General features: G+C 45.4%; 1 protein-coding gene across 2 annotated transcripts in view; it reads right to left on the reverse strand.

Annotated features, from left to right (window-relative positions):
• Vapa (VAMP associated protein A) overlaps nt 1-13,398 on the reverse strand; it is a 33,755-nt gene extending 20,357 nt beyond the window's left edge. For both annotated transcript variants that reach the window (XM_027397760.2, XM_027397759.2), the window contains exon 1: nt 13,242-13,398. In XM_027397760.2, coding sequence (XP_027253561.1) covers nt 13,242-13,320 — 79 coding nt within the window. In that variant the 5' untranslated portion in view covers nt 13,321-13,398. The remainder of the gene's footprint in view (nt 1-13,241) is intronic.
• Nucleotides 13,399-13,807: the final 409 nt, after the last annotated feature.

The following is a 13,807-nucleotide window of genomic DNA, read 5'->3' on the forward strand; positions in this document are numbered from 1 at the left end:
CCTGTACATCTGTGTTTGCCTGGCTCCAGGGAAAGCAAGAAGAGAACATGAGATCCCCTGAAAATGCATTCCACTGTTATAAACTGCCACGGACTGCTGGAAATAGAATCCAGGTCCTTTGGAAGAGCAGCAAGTGCTTTTAACTGCTGAGCCATCTTTCCAGTCCCTACAGATTTCTTAAAGAAGTCACCTTAATTTATTTACCTGTTCCATACTATGCTGAAATGTCATGAAGACTATTTCTGTTTCATTCACTGCTGTATCTCCAGCAGTTTCAACAACGCCTGACATCAATTACTGTAAAGTATTACTGTACAAATACTGTTATACAAATAAAATGTCCCAGTTTCTAAAAGAACAAAATGAGTTTTCCTAAGACTTATTTATGTATATGGGCATCTTGTCTGCATGTGCATCTGCACCTCTCAAACTGTGGCTGTGAGCAGCCACTGTGTGCTGGGAATTGAACTCAGGACCCCCTGAAGAGCAGCCAGTGCTCAGATCCACCTCTCCAGCCCCAAAGGGGTCTTCTACTTCTTCAGAAAGGGTTAGTTAAAACACTAAAAAATGGCCCTGTATAAAATTTCACTGAAATATGAATCCTGAAATTAGTGCTAAACTAATTTAGAGACTGAAGCCTCTAAAAATTTTTTTTTTAATTTTATTTTATTTTATTAGTTCTAGATAGGGAACAAGCTTATTTCAAGTCCCTTCTCCCTCTCCCTCCCCTCACCCCCAAACTTTCTCCCCCACCCCCAGCCCATCCCCCCAACCCCATCCACCCACTACTCCCCAGGCAGGGTAGGGCCCTCAACGGGAGCTCAGCAAAGTCCACCAAGTCTTCCTATGCTGATCCTGGGCCCTTCCCCATGTGTCCAGGGCCAGAGTGTAACCCTTCATATGGGATGGGCTCTCAAAGTCCCTTTTTGCACCAGGGAAAAATACTAATCCACTACCAGAGGCTCCCTGGAGTGCAGAGGCCTCCTTATTGACATCTATGTTCTGGGGTCTGGATCAGTCTTGTACAGGCCTCCTGGACAGCATCTGGGGTCGATGTGCTCTCCCTTGTTCAGGCCAACAGTTCCTGTGGGTTTCTCCATCCTAGTACAGACCCCTTCGTTCTTCATTCCTCCCTCTCTTCAACTAAATTCCCGATTTCGGCTCATTGTATATCTGTGGATGTCTGTCTCTGTTTCCATCAGCCACTGGGTGAGGGCTCTAGGATGGCATAAAGAGAAGTCATCAATCTCATTTTAGGGGGAGGGTTTTTAGGTTATCCTCTCCACCATTGCCTGGATTGTCAGATCGTGTCATCCTTGTAGGTCTCTGGAGATCTCCCTGGTTCCTGATCCCTTCTCGGGCCTACAGTGGCTCCCTCTGATCTCGTTTCTCTCATCTTGCTCTCTTTCCTCTATTCTTCCCCCAAAAGCCTCTAAAATTTTAAAGTTTTATTTAAACTGATTGCTGCACTAATTTATCCATGCATTATATAAGTAAACGGGTTCCGAACACCTTATGAAAAACTCATCAGATGGACTTAACACAGAGGTCGTCAGTGACGAAGGATTAACAGGTCTGCCCACACAATAGGCTAAATTCATTGTTCAAAGTTACCAATGGGTAGGAACCATGTCTTTTATTTTCTCTAAACAACTTTCCAATACTGCATTGTTGTTATAGGCAAATAAGTCCAAAACCTGTTTGTCTCTTTCACAAAAGAAAACACTTTTAATTAAAAGTTGAAACAATTATTCTTTTCATTGTTCTCAAAAGCTCTTGGGGAGAAGAGAGACTGGTTTCTGTTATTGATGTATTACAGCTTTTGAAAAACAATATAAGGTAGAATACTAAATGGTTTAAAATCTAAAGTTATTAATTAACTATGTGACTGATTCCCCCAAAACAATTAGCCTCTGATCTCTTAGGTTCCTCATCTCTAAAAGTGACATTATAATCAGCTTATTATCTTAAAGGTGTCTTCAGATGGCAGACGGTAATTCCATTCTAAAACATTTTATTTAACTTATAAACATTTGGGATTACTTTCCATTTTTGTTTTGTTAATTTTTTTTTTTTTAGAGGATTTCATATGTCGCCAAGAATAGCCTCAATAGCGTTTGAGCGTGCACATGCACACACAGAGTGGGGGGAAGGTAGGGGGAAGACACTGGTCTAAACCAGTTTTCCAAACATTGTAAGATCCAAACATAGTTAAGGAAAACAACAGAGAACAAACATCTACTTTAAAGAGCTCACTCCCCCCGACCCCAGACAGGGTTTCTCTGTGTAGCTTTGGAGCCTATCCTGGCACTTGATCTGGAGACCAGGCTGGCCTACAACTCACAGAGATCCGCCTGCCTCTGCCTCCCGAGTGCTGGGATTAAAGGCGAGCGCCACCAACTCCCAGCTAAAGAGCACACTATTCAAGATGGAAACAATTTCGTGGCATGGGAAATGAAGAAGAGCTAACATCACACAAAGATTACATCCAAGAAAAAGCAAGCACCATAAAAATCTTCTTGCCTACCTGTCTCTTCTCAATTGCTTTCTGTTCTGTGTGCACTGACCAAAATCTGTCACTAAGTGGGTAAGACCTTAAAGTGTCTAAAGTCGAGGCATAAACATTTTAACTTATCAGTCCTCAGTATATATAAAAGCTAGCCCTTCCAGTGGCCAACTGTGTATCTTCCCTTTGCCAATGAAACTGCTTGTTTAGGCCTCCCACAACTCACAAAGGGAACTGGTTCCAGAACCACAGACACTAAAATCTGCGGGTGTGCAGGTCAGATCTATTATATAAAATGCCAGATACATTTTTTACACATAATCTATATACAACCCACCACTATTCTTTAAAGTTTATCTACATGCCAATACCAAATACAAGGTTAATACTATGTCAGGTGTTACTACATGCTTGCTATAACAACAAGTCTATCCATGTTCAATACAGACTTAATTTTTTAAAAATACCTTCTGAGCAGTTGTTTGAATCTTGAGATGTCAAATCTGTGAATATAGTGTCAACTTTTTTTCACCTGTAAGTATGTTCTTGCTAGTACTTTTTTGTTGTTTGTTTTGTTTTTTTTCTTTCTCTGTGTAGCCCTGGCTGTCCAGAAACTTGCTCTGTAAACCAGGCTAGCCCTGAACTCACTGAGGTCAGCCTGCCTCTGACTCAAGAGAGCGCTGGAATTTAAGGCATGTGCCACCACTGTCCAACTAGTAATTTTTTTTTTTTAATCCTAAAACAGTGGTCCACTGAACCACACTATCTGAGGAACAGGGACCTTAAACCTACTTGTTTAATCCTATGGGCTGGAGCAATTCTCAGAGAAATAAGTATCATGAAACACATCTTACGAAATTTTCAAGAAGTCAGCAACTGATGGCAACATATCACATTTGTGTGCAGTTTGATTTAACAATTTGCAAAGTTGTTAGATTAGACTTTATTTTTAAAAATTTAGCTTTTAATTTGTGTGTGTGGTGAATACATGTGTATTGGTGTCATAGTGAAAATGTGAGGGTCAGAGGACAATGTGAGCTTCTATGTTCTTTCTTTCCTTCCTCATGGGACCAATGCAAGATTGTTGGGCATGGGGACAAGTGTCTCTACCCACTGAATCATCCTGTCAATTCAGATTAGACTTTAAGTGCAATTTAAATTGTAAATTAGCACTATTGTGTCAACTTAAACCAAAGAGATTCTCCCAAGATCAACAAGTTTTTTGGAAGTAGCATTGCAATGAACACTCCTAAACAAACAGTGGTGTATATTCAAGTAGCCAGAGTAAGGGGAAGCTTTAAAAACATAGGTGATTACATTGTTTGGAAGCGGCTAGACATTGAATAAACACCCTTACAGAAAGAAGGACTTTCTGAGGAAGGTTACGGTGACCCTTGTGTAAGGCTGTGGCTCTGGCAATCTTTGGTGATAGCTCATTAAGTGTACAATCACTCCTTTATATTTCTTTGTTTTAGGTTTTCTTGTTATCAGTGTCTGACAAGTTCAACTTTCCGAGTTCAGCTTTCACAAATGTTATGCCACAATCTTTATACACATTTCCTGTTAAACTGAAGAAATAATTAAGCTATTAATGAGAGAAAGGGAAATCTATATGGAACAAATGAAAACCTCTAATTAATCTCCCAAAGGTGCCAAGTTGAATAAATTATATTATCCTCATTATAACCACTACATAATCACTGTAGCAATCTCAGAAAACAAAGTAAAACTATGTAAACACTGAGAGCATTCCATTCTTCAAGCTTTTTCTGTTACAATGAATGTGTCATATAGATATACCTTCTCAATGAAAGGATAAGACTGTCACCCATTTATCACTACAGCAGAACAACAGATGTGACTGAGATACGATCTACAAATAATGAAATCCAAGACTAATCAAGCCCCTTTAATCCAATTCACAACTTAACAGAAAATACATTAAAACATCTAGATAGGAGACAGCAACCTAATTCAGTGCGCATATTGAAAGAAACAACTAAAAGCAGAAGTACAACTGGGAAATTTCCAGACTGAGTATTAGACACTATTAAAGATTTGTTGTTGGGTTTCAAATAAGAATATAATGATAAGCAAAGAAAATATTCCCTTTTGTTGCTAGAAATACCATCTCAACTAACAAGAAATGAAATGTAGGCTATAGAATATTTGTTTTAGGGGCTGGAGAGATGGCTCAGAGGTTAAAAGCACTGACTGCTCTTCCAGAGGTCCTGAGTTCAATTCCCAGCAACCACATGGTGGCTCACAACCACCTTGAATGAGATCTGGTGCCCTCTTCTGGTGTGCAGATATACATGGAAGCAGATTGTTGTATATATAATAAATAAAATCTTTTAAAAAAAAAGAATATTTGTTTTAAAAGTACTTAGGCAAGTACTAAAGCTATATCTCAGTGGCAGAATGCTTGCCTAGTATGCATGAAGGCTGGGATTTGATTCCAGTACACACACCCCAAAAAAGGCAAACAAAAACACACAAATAAGTAAATCAAGATTATTAATGATATGCTTACATTATTAAGACATTTTTTAAAAAGCATACAATGTACTAATACTTAGAAACTTTCCTAAGTTTAAAATTTTGAGTGATCTGAGTCACATTCCAGTTATAGTAAACCCAGTAAGTAAACAGGTGTCTGCAAGTAATAGTCCTTTTCCATTTAGTTTTCTTCCAAAAGCAAGTTTTTATTATTCTAAGAACACCAAATCCTCCATCACAGGAGAGCAAATAAGCCCTCCCAGGACAGTCCCTCCAAAGACACAAAGCCAACAAGGAGAAGAGCTCATGAATAAAGTAAAAAGGGTGCCTGGCCACCAGGGTCCCTCACAGACCATTTCTGCATGGCTAAGGGAGCTTTTTTAAGTCTGGCCTGGTGACGGCACTCACACAGCAGAGGCAGGCACAGCTCCGAGTTCTAGGCCACCCATAAGACTGGGTCCTAAAATACAAGTTTTAGAGAAAACTTGAAAAGGAAAAAGGAGGGATGATGCTGAGAAGGAGGCCAAAGCACACAAAGTAGCAGACATGTGGGATGAACAAGTCTAGAGAGCTAGTGATGCACAAGGAACCCAACCGCCTTGTGCCTGGGTTCCTGACTGACACAACTTTAACTGAGGGAGGGGTGAAGGCGGCAAGAAAAAAGGGGTAGGGGACAAGCTAATTTGCTTCAATCGTGCAGCCATTTACTCTCTCTATATATCCACAACATCACGTTACACACCTGTGATGGACAAGACTGTTAACTTGACAGGCTCTAAGTAACCAGAGAAGCCTGTGTTCACACCAGTGAGGGTTGACCGAGGGTGGAGAACCCACACGAACTGAGAGGCACCACTTCACAAGTTCAATTCCTAGACTAAATACAAAACACAGGTAAGCACTCATCCCTCTGCTTCCTGGCCAGGGAGTCAATGGGGCCTCAAGCTCCTGTCAGCAGCTCCCTACCCTGATGGGTTGCTAAGCTGAGTGGAAGAAATAAGCCTTTCTTCCTAGGCTATCTGCCCCATACTTTGTCACAGTGATAAAAACTAATACCTTATGTGCATTAACAAAATTTTGGGAAAGGGGCATCTGATACATTAAAGCAATAGCACCAATTACCAATGCTAACAATTTAGAAAATACCAAATTCTGAGAGCTTACATCATCAAGTTTTTCCAATTTGTTATACACACGTAACCTCAAATCCTTGGGGGATATGTCCCAAACCCTCCCCCCCAAAATGGATGCTTAAAAAATCAAAACCAGTTGCCTAAAACTATACCAAGTTGTATAATGTAATGCTTTTCCATCGTAACTAAGCCTGTATCACACACCATGGCCATTCCCTCTCACCATTTGATGTACAACAGCAAAACCAAGCACAATGAAAAACTCCTTTCCCTTCTTCACAACTTCATGCAGAGGCCTTTTCTAACTGTACGTCTCTGCAATATCAGCATAGGGTTCCTTTCCTCCCTAGTAAGCTGAGAGCTTTGTACTTTTAAAGGAAACACTGGGCATAAATTGCCAGCACCCCGCTGATTTCTTTTAAAGGCCATTTTTAAGTAACAATAAAGTAAGGGCACCTTGAAAACAAGTGTTGTGATACTGACAATCTGGTAAGAAACTGTCTAAGGAACTGGTTGGTGGGCCGGTTTGCAGTGTGGAAATAACTGGTCCAACAGACAGTCAGGCCCTTGGCAAGAAGGAACAAGACAAAGCTGGATTTTACCCTCAGGACACAAATGCAAACTTATGAACTATTTATGCCTGGATTTTTCCCTTTCTTTTTTGGGACCACAGCTGATCACAATAGCAAAACTTAGAAATAAAGGGGAGGGATGGGTTCTACTGTTGTATTTCCCTACCTGACTGAAATGACTTTAGGTGGTTTCTGCTGTTTTTCATATGCGCGTGTGTGTACACAAAGCAGGCACACACATGCAGGCATGTGGAAACAAGATAAACTCAGGTGTCATCAGGAACACCATCCACTCCCTCTCAGACAATCTGCCCCTGGCCTGGACCTTATCAACTCAGCTGGACTGACTAGCCAGCCAGGCCCCAGGGATCCCCGAGGTGTGCTAGGAATCCAAGCTCAGGCTCTCATGCTTGCAAGGCAAGCACTTCACTGAGTCATCTTCCTAGCTCCCACCTCCTTTTTATGTTTTGTTGTGGTTGTTGTTTGTTTTTGAGACTGTGTTTCATGTAGCCCAGGCTAGCTCCAACTCCAAATTCCCTTGCTTCCTTCCGCCTTCCTTCCAAGTACTACGATTATAAGCTTGTGCCATCAACGGCAACAAGCCAAGCTAAATGACTTTCTGATACTGCAGCCACAAATCTTCAAAAGCAATGTCCCTCAAAAAACCCTACACGTATCACTGACTCTACAAATAGTCAACTCTTTACAAAATACCCTAGCTCTCATTATTTAGAACTGTGAAAGTTCAAAACACCAGCACGTGCAACAGGCAGGTGAGAAACCCAATTGCTACAAGACCCAAGTTTTTTTTTTAAGGAGAAATGCAATTACAGGTAAAATTATCCCCCAGAAGTTCAATTAATCCACATCTATATGCTTACATGTGGTGATATTTTGTTTATGATCTAATAAATCAAGCTTAAGCTTGCCTGGGGATCAGAGTACAGAGCTAGCCACACTAGCTAGCCAAAGAGGCCAGGCAGTGGTGGTACACACCTTTATTTAATCCCAGCACTTGGGAGACAGAGGCAGACAGGCCTCTTGTGAGTTCAAGGCCACCCTGGTCTGCACAAGATTCAAATCAGTCTAAAAGAGAAACAGCTCACACAAAGGTGATCCCAACACTTGACATCACAGATCTTTTATCCAGCACTAAGGAGGTAGAGACAGGAGGGGCAGGCTGGGTGGAGAGAGAGGCAGTGTGAGGACAGGTCACCCTTTTGGACTGAGCACTGGTAGAGGTGAGAACGAACTCTCTAGTGGCTGGCCGCTCTGCTTCTCTGATCCTTCAGCTTTCACGCCCTGATAGCTGACTCCAAGTTATTATTATTAAGACCAATCAGAATTTGCGCTACACTAAAAAACCAAATGCCTACTTGGCACCTCGGCATTAGTTTTAACACACATGTCACACCAGTAAAGCCTGGTCTTCTTCCTCCTACTCTTCTCCCATACACCCTAAAGAAAATGTTAGCAGACAGCCAGTGTTCTCAGTTCAGTAAACAGTAAGTACTACCATTCTCCCATTTTACGAACTCCATCTATCAATCTCTCAGTGCACACATCTATCTTGACCTTTCGTTATTTCCGACACCAACTGCCATCTCACTTCTAATACCAATTTACATGGCAACCATTAAGTGGTCCTTAGTAAAACACAAAATACCATAGCCCACCTTTATCGCTGTCCACCCCCCAAATTAAAGTACACACACAATCCCTCAGTGGCTTAGGACAAAAGATGAAACTTTTGACCTACCAAAACAGAACTACCTTGGTCATTTCTACTCCTGCCGCCACCTGGAAGCCTTTCAGCTTGACTGACATCAGGTGGCCCCTACCACAGAATACTCACTGTCCCTACATTTTCCTTTCTTCCTCTAGGTCACTGGTTCTCAAGCTTCCTACATGCTGTGACCCTTTAATGGAGTTCTTCATGTTGTTGCAACCCACAACCATAAAATTGTTTTCATTGATACTTCATAACTAAGTTTGCTGTTATGAATTGTAATATGTTTTTTGGAAACAGGTTTGCCAAAGGAGTCACAACCCACAGATTGAGAAATGCTGCTCTAGGTAACTTCTACTTACGATTGGAATCTCAGTTCCCAATTGTCAAGTTTCCCCTACATTTCATTCATCTGAAAACTGGGATCTTGCCCGTTACAACTGCCCCACAAAAAACAAGGACAGTTTACAATTGTAGTTCCAACACTAACTTGTAACAAATTCATTATTGAATTAACTCCAAAATTAACAAGTTTACAAACAGAGATGGTTTAAAGAAATCAGTTCAAAAGAGGTAAAAAAAAAAAAAAAAAAAAAACTATGCAGGTCACTTGGGAAGAAAAGATATCCATAGATACTAAACACTGGACCCTACAAGCTACAGCGCCAACCTGCCAATCAAGATACGCCCATTGGTGCATTAATGGCATGACTAATATGGGAGTAACCAATCAGTTTCTAGCTGTATTTGAACCCTGATCTGAGACTGTAACCCTGGTCAAAAGCCCACTGCTGGAGAGCTCTTGGGCCCTGGGTGGAACCCCACTACTGCTGTCTTACTAAATGCTCACACTGCTGACCTGCTGACCTCTTGCTTATGCACATAATTGCTGCCATCACCCTGCATCAGAGAAGCTGCTTTTTGTAATAAGCAATCATTAACTCAGGACTCAGAACCTGCCAAAGTGCTAAGATTAGTGACAGGGAGTGCTCAGTCCTGAATGGGCTACACTCCCCTCAAGGATTACAGGATATCAAAGAGGAAGCGGGAAAAAAATGAAGAGTGCTATGAGATGCTGCCTTCTGGGGACATGGCAGGGCCACTGCACTTCCAAAGTCACAAGACCTGCACATGGTCCAGTCAGTTGACCTCTGCTGAGAAAGGGAGTCAGGTTTTTTTAAGGGGAAAGGAGGTGGCAGCTAGTGGGCTTCTTGTGCTCCTGAGGACAGCCTCACACCAACAAGACGTGGACAGCACCACCTACACACACTCAGCACACTTCTTTTTAAGGCAGTGGGAGCACAGGGAGATGGCTAAGCAGCTGGTTAACAGCACTGGCTGCTGTTTCAAAGGACCTGAGCTCAGTGTCCAGCACCCACATCAGGCAGCTCACCAGCCATCTGTAACTCCAGCTTCAGGGAGTCCTACAGGAGTCCTACACCTCCAGCCTCCAAGGGCACCTGCATTCATGTACACAAAACCACTTGAAGACACACACCTATAAATAGCACAAATAAATCTGTTTTAAAAGAGGTCGAGAATTGGGAGGGGAACGTGGGGGAGGGGTCAGATGGAGTAGAACACAGAATAATCAAGACACACTGTGTATGAACTGTGGCAGTGTGCAAAACTGTCACAAATCAAAGTATCTTGTTCTGTTTTGTAAATTTTAAGAGGTGGTTGGAGAGATGGTTGAGAACACTGGCTACTTTTCCTGAGGATCCAGGTTCAATTCCCAGAACCCAGATGGCAGCTAATGATCATTTGTGACTCCAGTCCCAAGGGACATGACATCCTCTTCTGGCCTTCACAGGCACCCAGCACCCAAGTAGTGCACATACATACCTGCAGGGAAAAAAACCTATACAAAATAAAAATAAATCCAAAAAGAAAAAGATATAAAAGTAATTTTAAAAAATTCAAGATCCTCTTGGTTGTCCTGAGGTCCAAACCGGGCCTGGACTAGACAACAGAAGCCCTGTCTCAGATGGGAAACTGCTAGTTGACAGTGGCCCTACCACAGGTCTCTCCATTCATCTGGTACTCCCTACCATGAGGAGGAAGAATACACTTGGAATTATTTTAACATTTGCAAACCTTTCTTCTTCAAATTTCCCTACAGTTATCATCTAGGAAAAATAAAATGCTACACTAAACAACAAATTTTGTAATACATTAAACTTTAAGGACAAAAAAGCTTTTTCCATGAAACATCTAATTTCAAATCTAAATTACTAGTCAAATTGCTGGTAGGGTCAAAAAAAATGTTTTACGATCTTTTTATGCACAAAAGCACTAAAAGGTATGCTTCAGAATTCATTCTACAACCATAAAAGGTTTTCTACATTTTGCTAGTTAAAATTTTACTAAGATGGAGATACACACAAAAAAATATACCTGCTTTTCCAAAATCGTGAATAGTAATAACTCTTATCAAGTCATTACTCATGTTAAAGGAGAACTGTCAATCTCAGAATGGTTGAATGAGTCACTCCTGAAGGTACCATCACAACATAAATGTTGAATCCAAATAATTCAAATAAACCTACCAAATAATCAAAGAATTTTGCAAAGGAAAAAGCGTAAACAACCTACACTAAATGAAAAAAAAAAATCAGTTAAATAATTTCTGATATAGTCACCAAAGGATGCACACTTGGATCCTAAATCACCCTACTAGTGTAGAGCTGTGCATTTAAAGACAGACGTCTCCATTGTACAGAGTAATCTGTGACTGACAAAGTAACGTTAAGGAGGAAAGCGCCAAACCCCAAATGTCACACTCCTACTTCGCCCTCTCCCTATCGTCTCTGCTTGGCCCACCTTTACAAGGACCTGCACTTTAAGTCTGAAGTCTCCTCTCCTCAGTATTTACCCCTCCCTTTGCATAACTCTCCCCAGCCCCCGGCCGCTTCACAAGAACCTTTTCCCTTAAAAGATTCATTCCTTCGGAGAAAAGCTGCTTTCCTCAAACACCATTTATATCATCTTTTTGGTCTCCCTCACTAGTCTTGGATTGTTATTTTGATAACACAATAGCCTGTTGGAATTATTTAACGTCAGAAAGAAACGAGTGGATAAAGCACAATGCACTATTTCTTCTGGTTTTTAAAACCTGCCTCCTAAAATGCTTTTCACACAGGCTATGCAGTTCAGAAAATTTCCTCGTGAACTGTCAAAGGGGAAAGCAAACTACAGCATCATGAAGATTTACATTAAATCGCTTCAACTAATGATGACTACTTTAGTACAAACACTTGAAGGACTTCTCTGCATACCCCCACCCAACCCCCTTCCAAAAATCAGGCAACAGAAATTTGCTGCAGCAAAATGTACGCAAAGTATCTGAGGTTCTGAGGCACTGTCTAGTGTCTATGTAACCCAGTCTTGTTTCAAACGTTCCATGGTTCCTGGCTGGCCTCCAAAACGCCGGGATTAGAAGCGTGGTTGACCACCCCTAGTTTCAAAGGTATTAATTAGCCCTGCCTTAAAAAATCAAGCTCTTGTCAAATGAGGAATCCTGTAAGTCTCCATTCAGAGAAACCTGTAAATGCACCGAACACCTGCAGTGTAGGAAGTACTGCTAGCAAAACATCAAAATCTTTGTAAGTCCTAAACTATTTAAAATATAATTTAAAAATGGTTCCCACGGGGACAATCCAGCTATTTTCATTCGGACTCAATCTTACACAATCATGGACTCACTGTTTCTTTTAATACTAGAACTGCCATGCAACAACCCAAGGGAAATCGTTCTCATCACAGTTCCTAAAATTAAAACCCCAGGTATTAGCTAAAGAGAGGGAGGAGCAGGTCCTTTTAGCTCCACATCCTATCAGGAAACCTTAAAAATTAGTACGCTGTACGGTTCAAGCTTCTCTCCCCGCTACGTAGCCCACAAACCCACACACACACGGAGACGCCCAGGGCCCTGGATCTGAACCGTCCGTGCTCCACCGTCAGCAGCCCCGGCGCGGCGTGGCACCTTATCAGCTTTCTCGGGGTATGCTGGGAAACCGCAAACGCTCGAGTCGCCGACACCGAGAACGAACCCCTCGGCAAAAAAAAAAAAAAGACGGCGTGCTCCCCCGCCCTCCCCGCACCCCGGGGCTGGGAGCCCGGGTGACACCGGGGACCCGCTACCCGCGACCTAGAGCGCTGCAAACCCCGAGCTGACGCACACGCAGCCTCCCGCCGCGCGCTTGGGGCCCTGCCAGCGCCCGGGGTCAGTCCCAGCCCGACAGCGCTGGGGGCCTGGGGCGCCCCCGAGCCCCGCACCTGACCCGGGAGACCCGGGGCCAGGCCCGCGCCCGCCCCGCCCGGCCCTGCGCGCCTCGCCCGTGGCCACCGACGGCCGCCCGCAGACGCCGAGCGAAGCTGCAGCTCCCGCCGCCGCCCGCAACGCCCGGGGGCAAGGGACGCCGGCGCGGCGGCGGGTGGTGGGCGAGCAAGGCGCGGGCGGGTTCCCCGCGGCGCCCCGCGGGCTGCAAGATGGCGACGGCGCGCGGCGGCGCCGGGCTGAGCCCTCCGCAGCGCCCTGGCTCCCTCCCCTCCCTCCGCAGCCCGAGCGAGCGAGCGGGCGGGCGGCGGCGGAGAGCGAGGCGCCGGCCGAGGACGCAGCGGGGCCGACGCTAGGCGCGGGCGTGGGGGAGGGGAGCGCGGCCCGACCGACCCGGCCTCGCCGCCGCCGCCCCGCCCGCTCGCTCGCTCCCTCGCCCAGACGCTCGCCCGCCCGCCCGCCGACCCCGGCCCCCGCCCGGCCCCGGCCCGGGCCCCGCTCGGGCGCGTCCCAGCCGGCTCACCTTTGAATTTGAGGTCGGAGGGCGGCTCGAGGATCAGGATCTGCTCGTGCTTCGCCATGGCCCCGGAGGCGGACGCCATCGGAGACAGCGCAGAGCGGCGGCGCGCGCGCCCGCGGCGGCGGCGGCGGCGGCGGCGGTTCGCTGGCGGCGGCGGGCGGGGGCGGCGGGCGGCGAGCGGCGGGCGGCGCCGGCGGGGCCCTAGGACGGGGCCAGGCTCACGACGGGACTGCCGAAGCTCCGCGCCTGCTGCCGCCGGGGCCGCGGGTTCCGAGGGCCGCCTGTCGCGCCAGCAGCTCCGGGTGTCACAACCGACTCAACCCCACACCAGCCGCCGCGGCCGCGCGCGCGCACTGCCGGCCTCGGCTCCCCACACGTGACGGGCTGGACGCGCCGACGTGCGCGCCGCCGCGGCCCGGAGCCGCGCGCCGGCCCGCCCTCCGGGCCTGACCGGGACGAGGCGGGGCTAATGCGCCTGCGCGGGCCCGGCCCGGGCTGCGGCTCCCGGCGCCGTGCGGCTGTCAGTCGTGGCGGGGCGGGGCGGGGCGGGGCGGGGCGGGCGGGGCGCC

This window comes from Cricetulus griseus, chromosome 2 (assembly GCF_003668045.3).
Source record: "Cricetulus griseus strain 17A/GY chromosome 2, alternate assembly CriGri-PICRH-1.0, whole genome shotgun sequence".
NCBI lineage: Eukaryota > Metazoa > Chordata > Mammalia > Rodentia > Cricetidae > Cricetulus > Cricetulus griseus.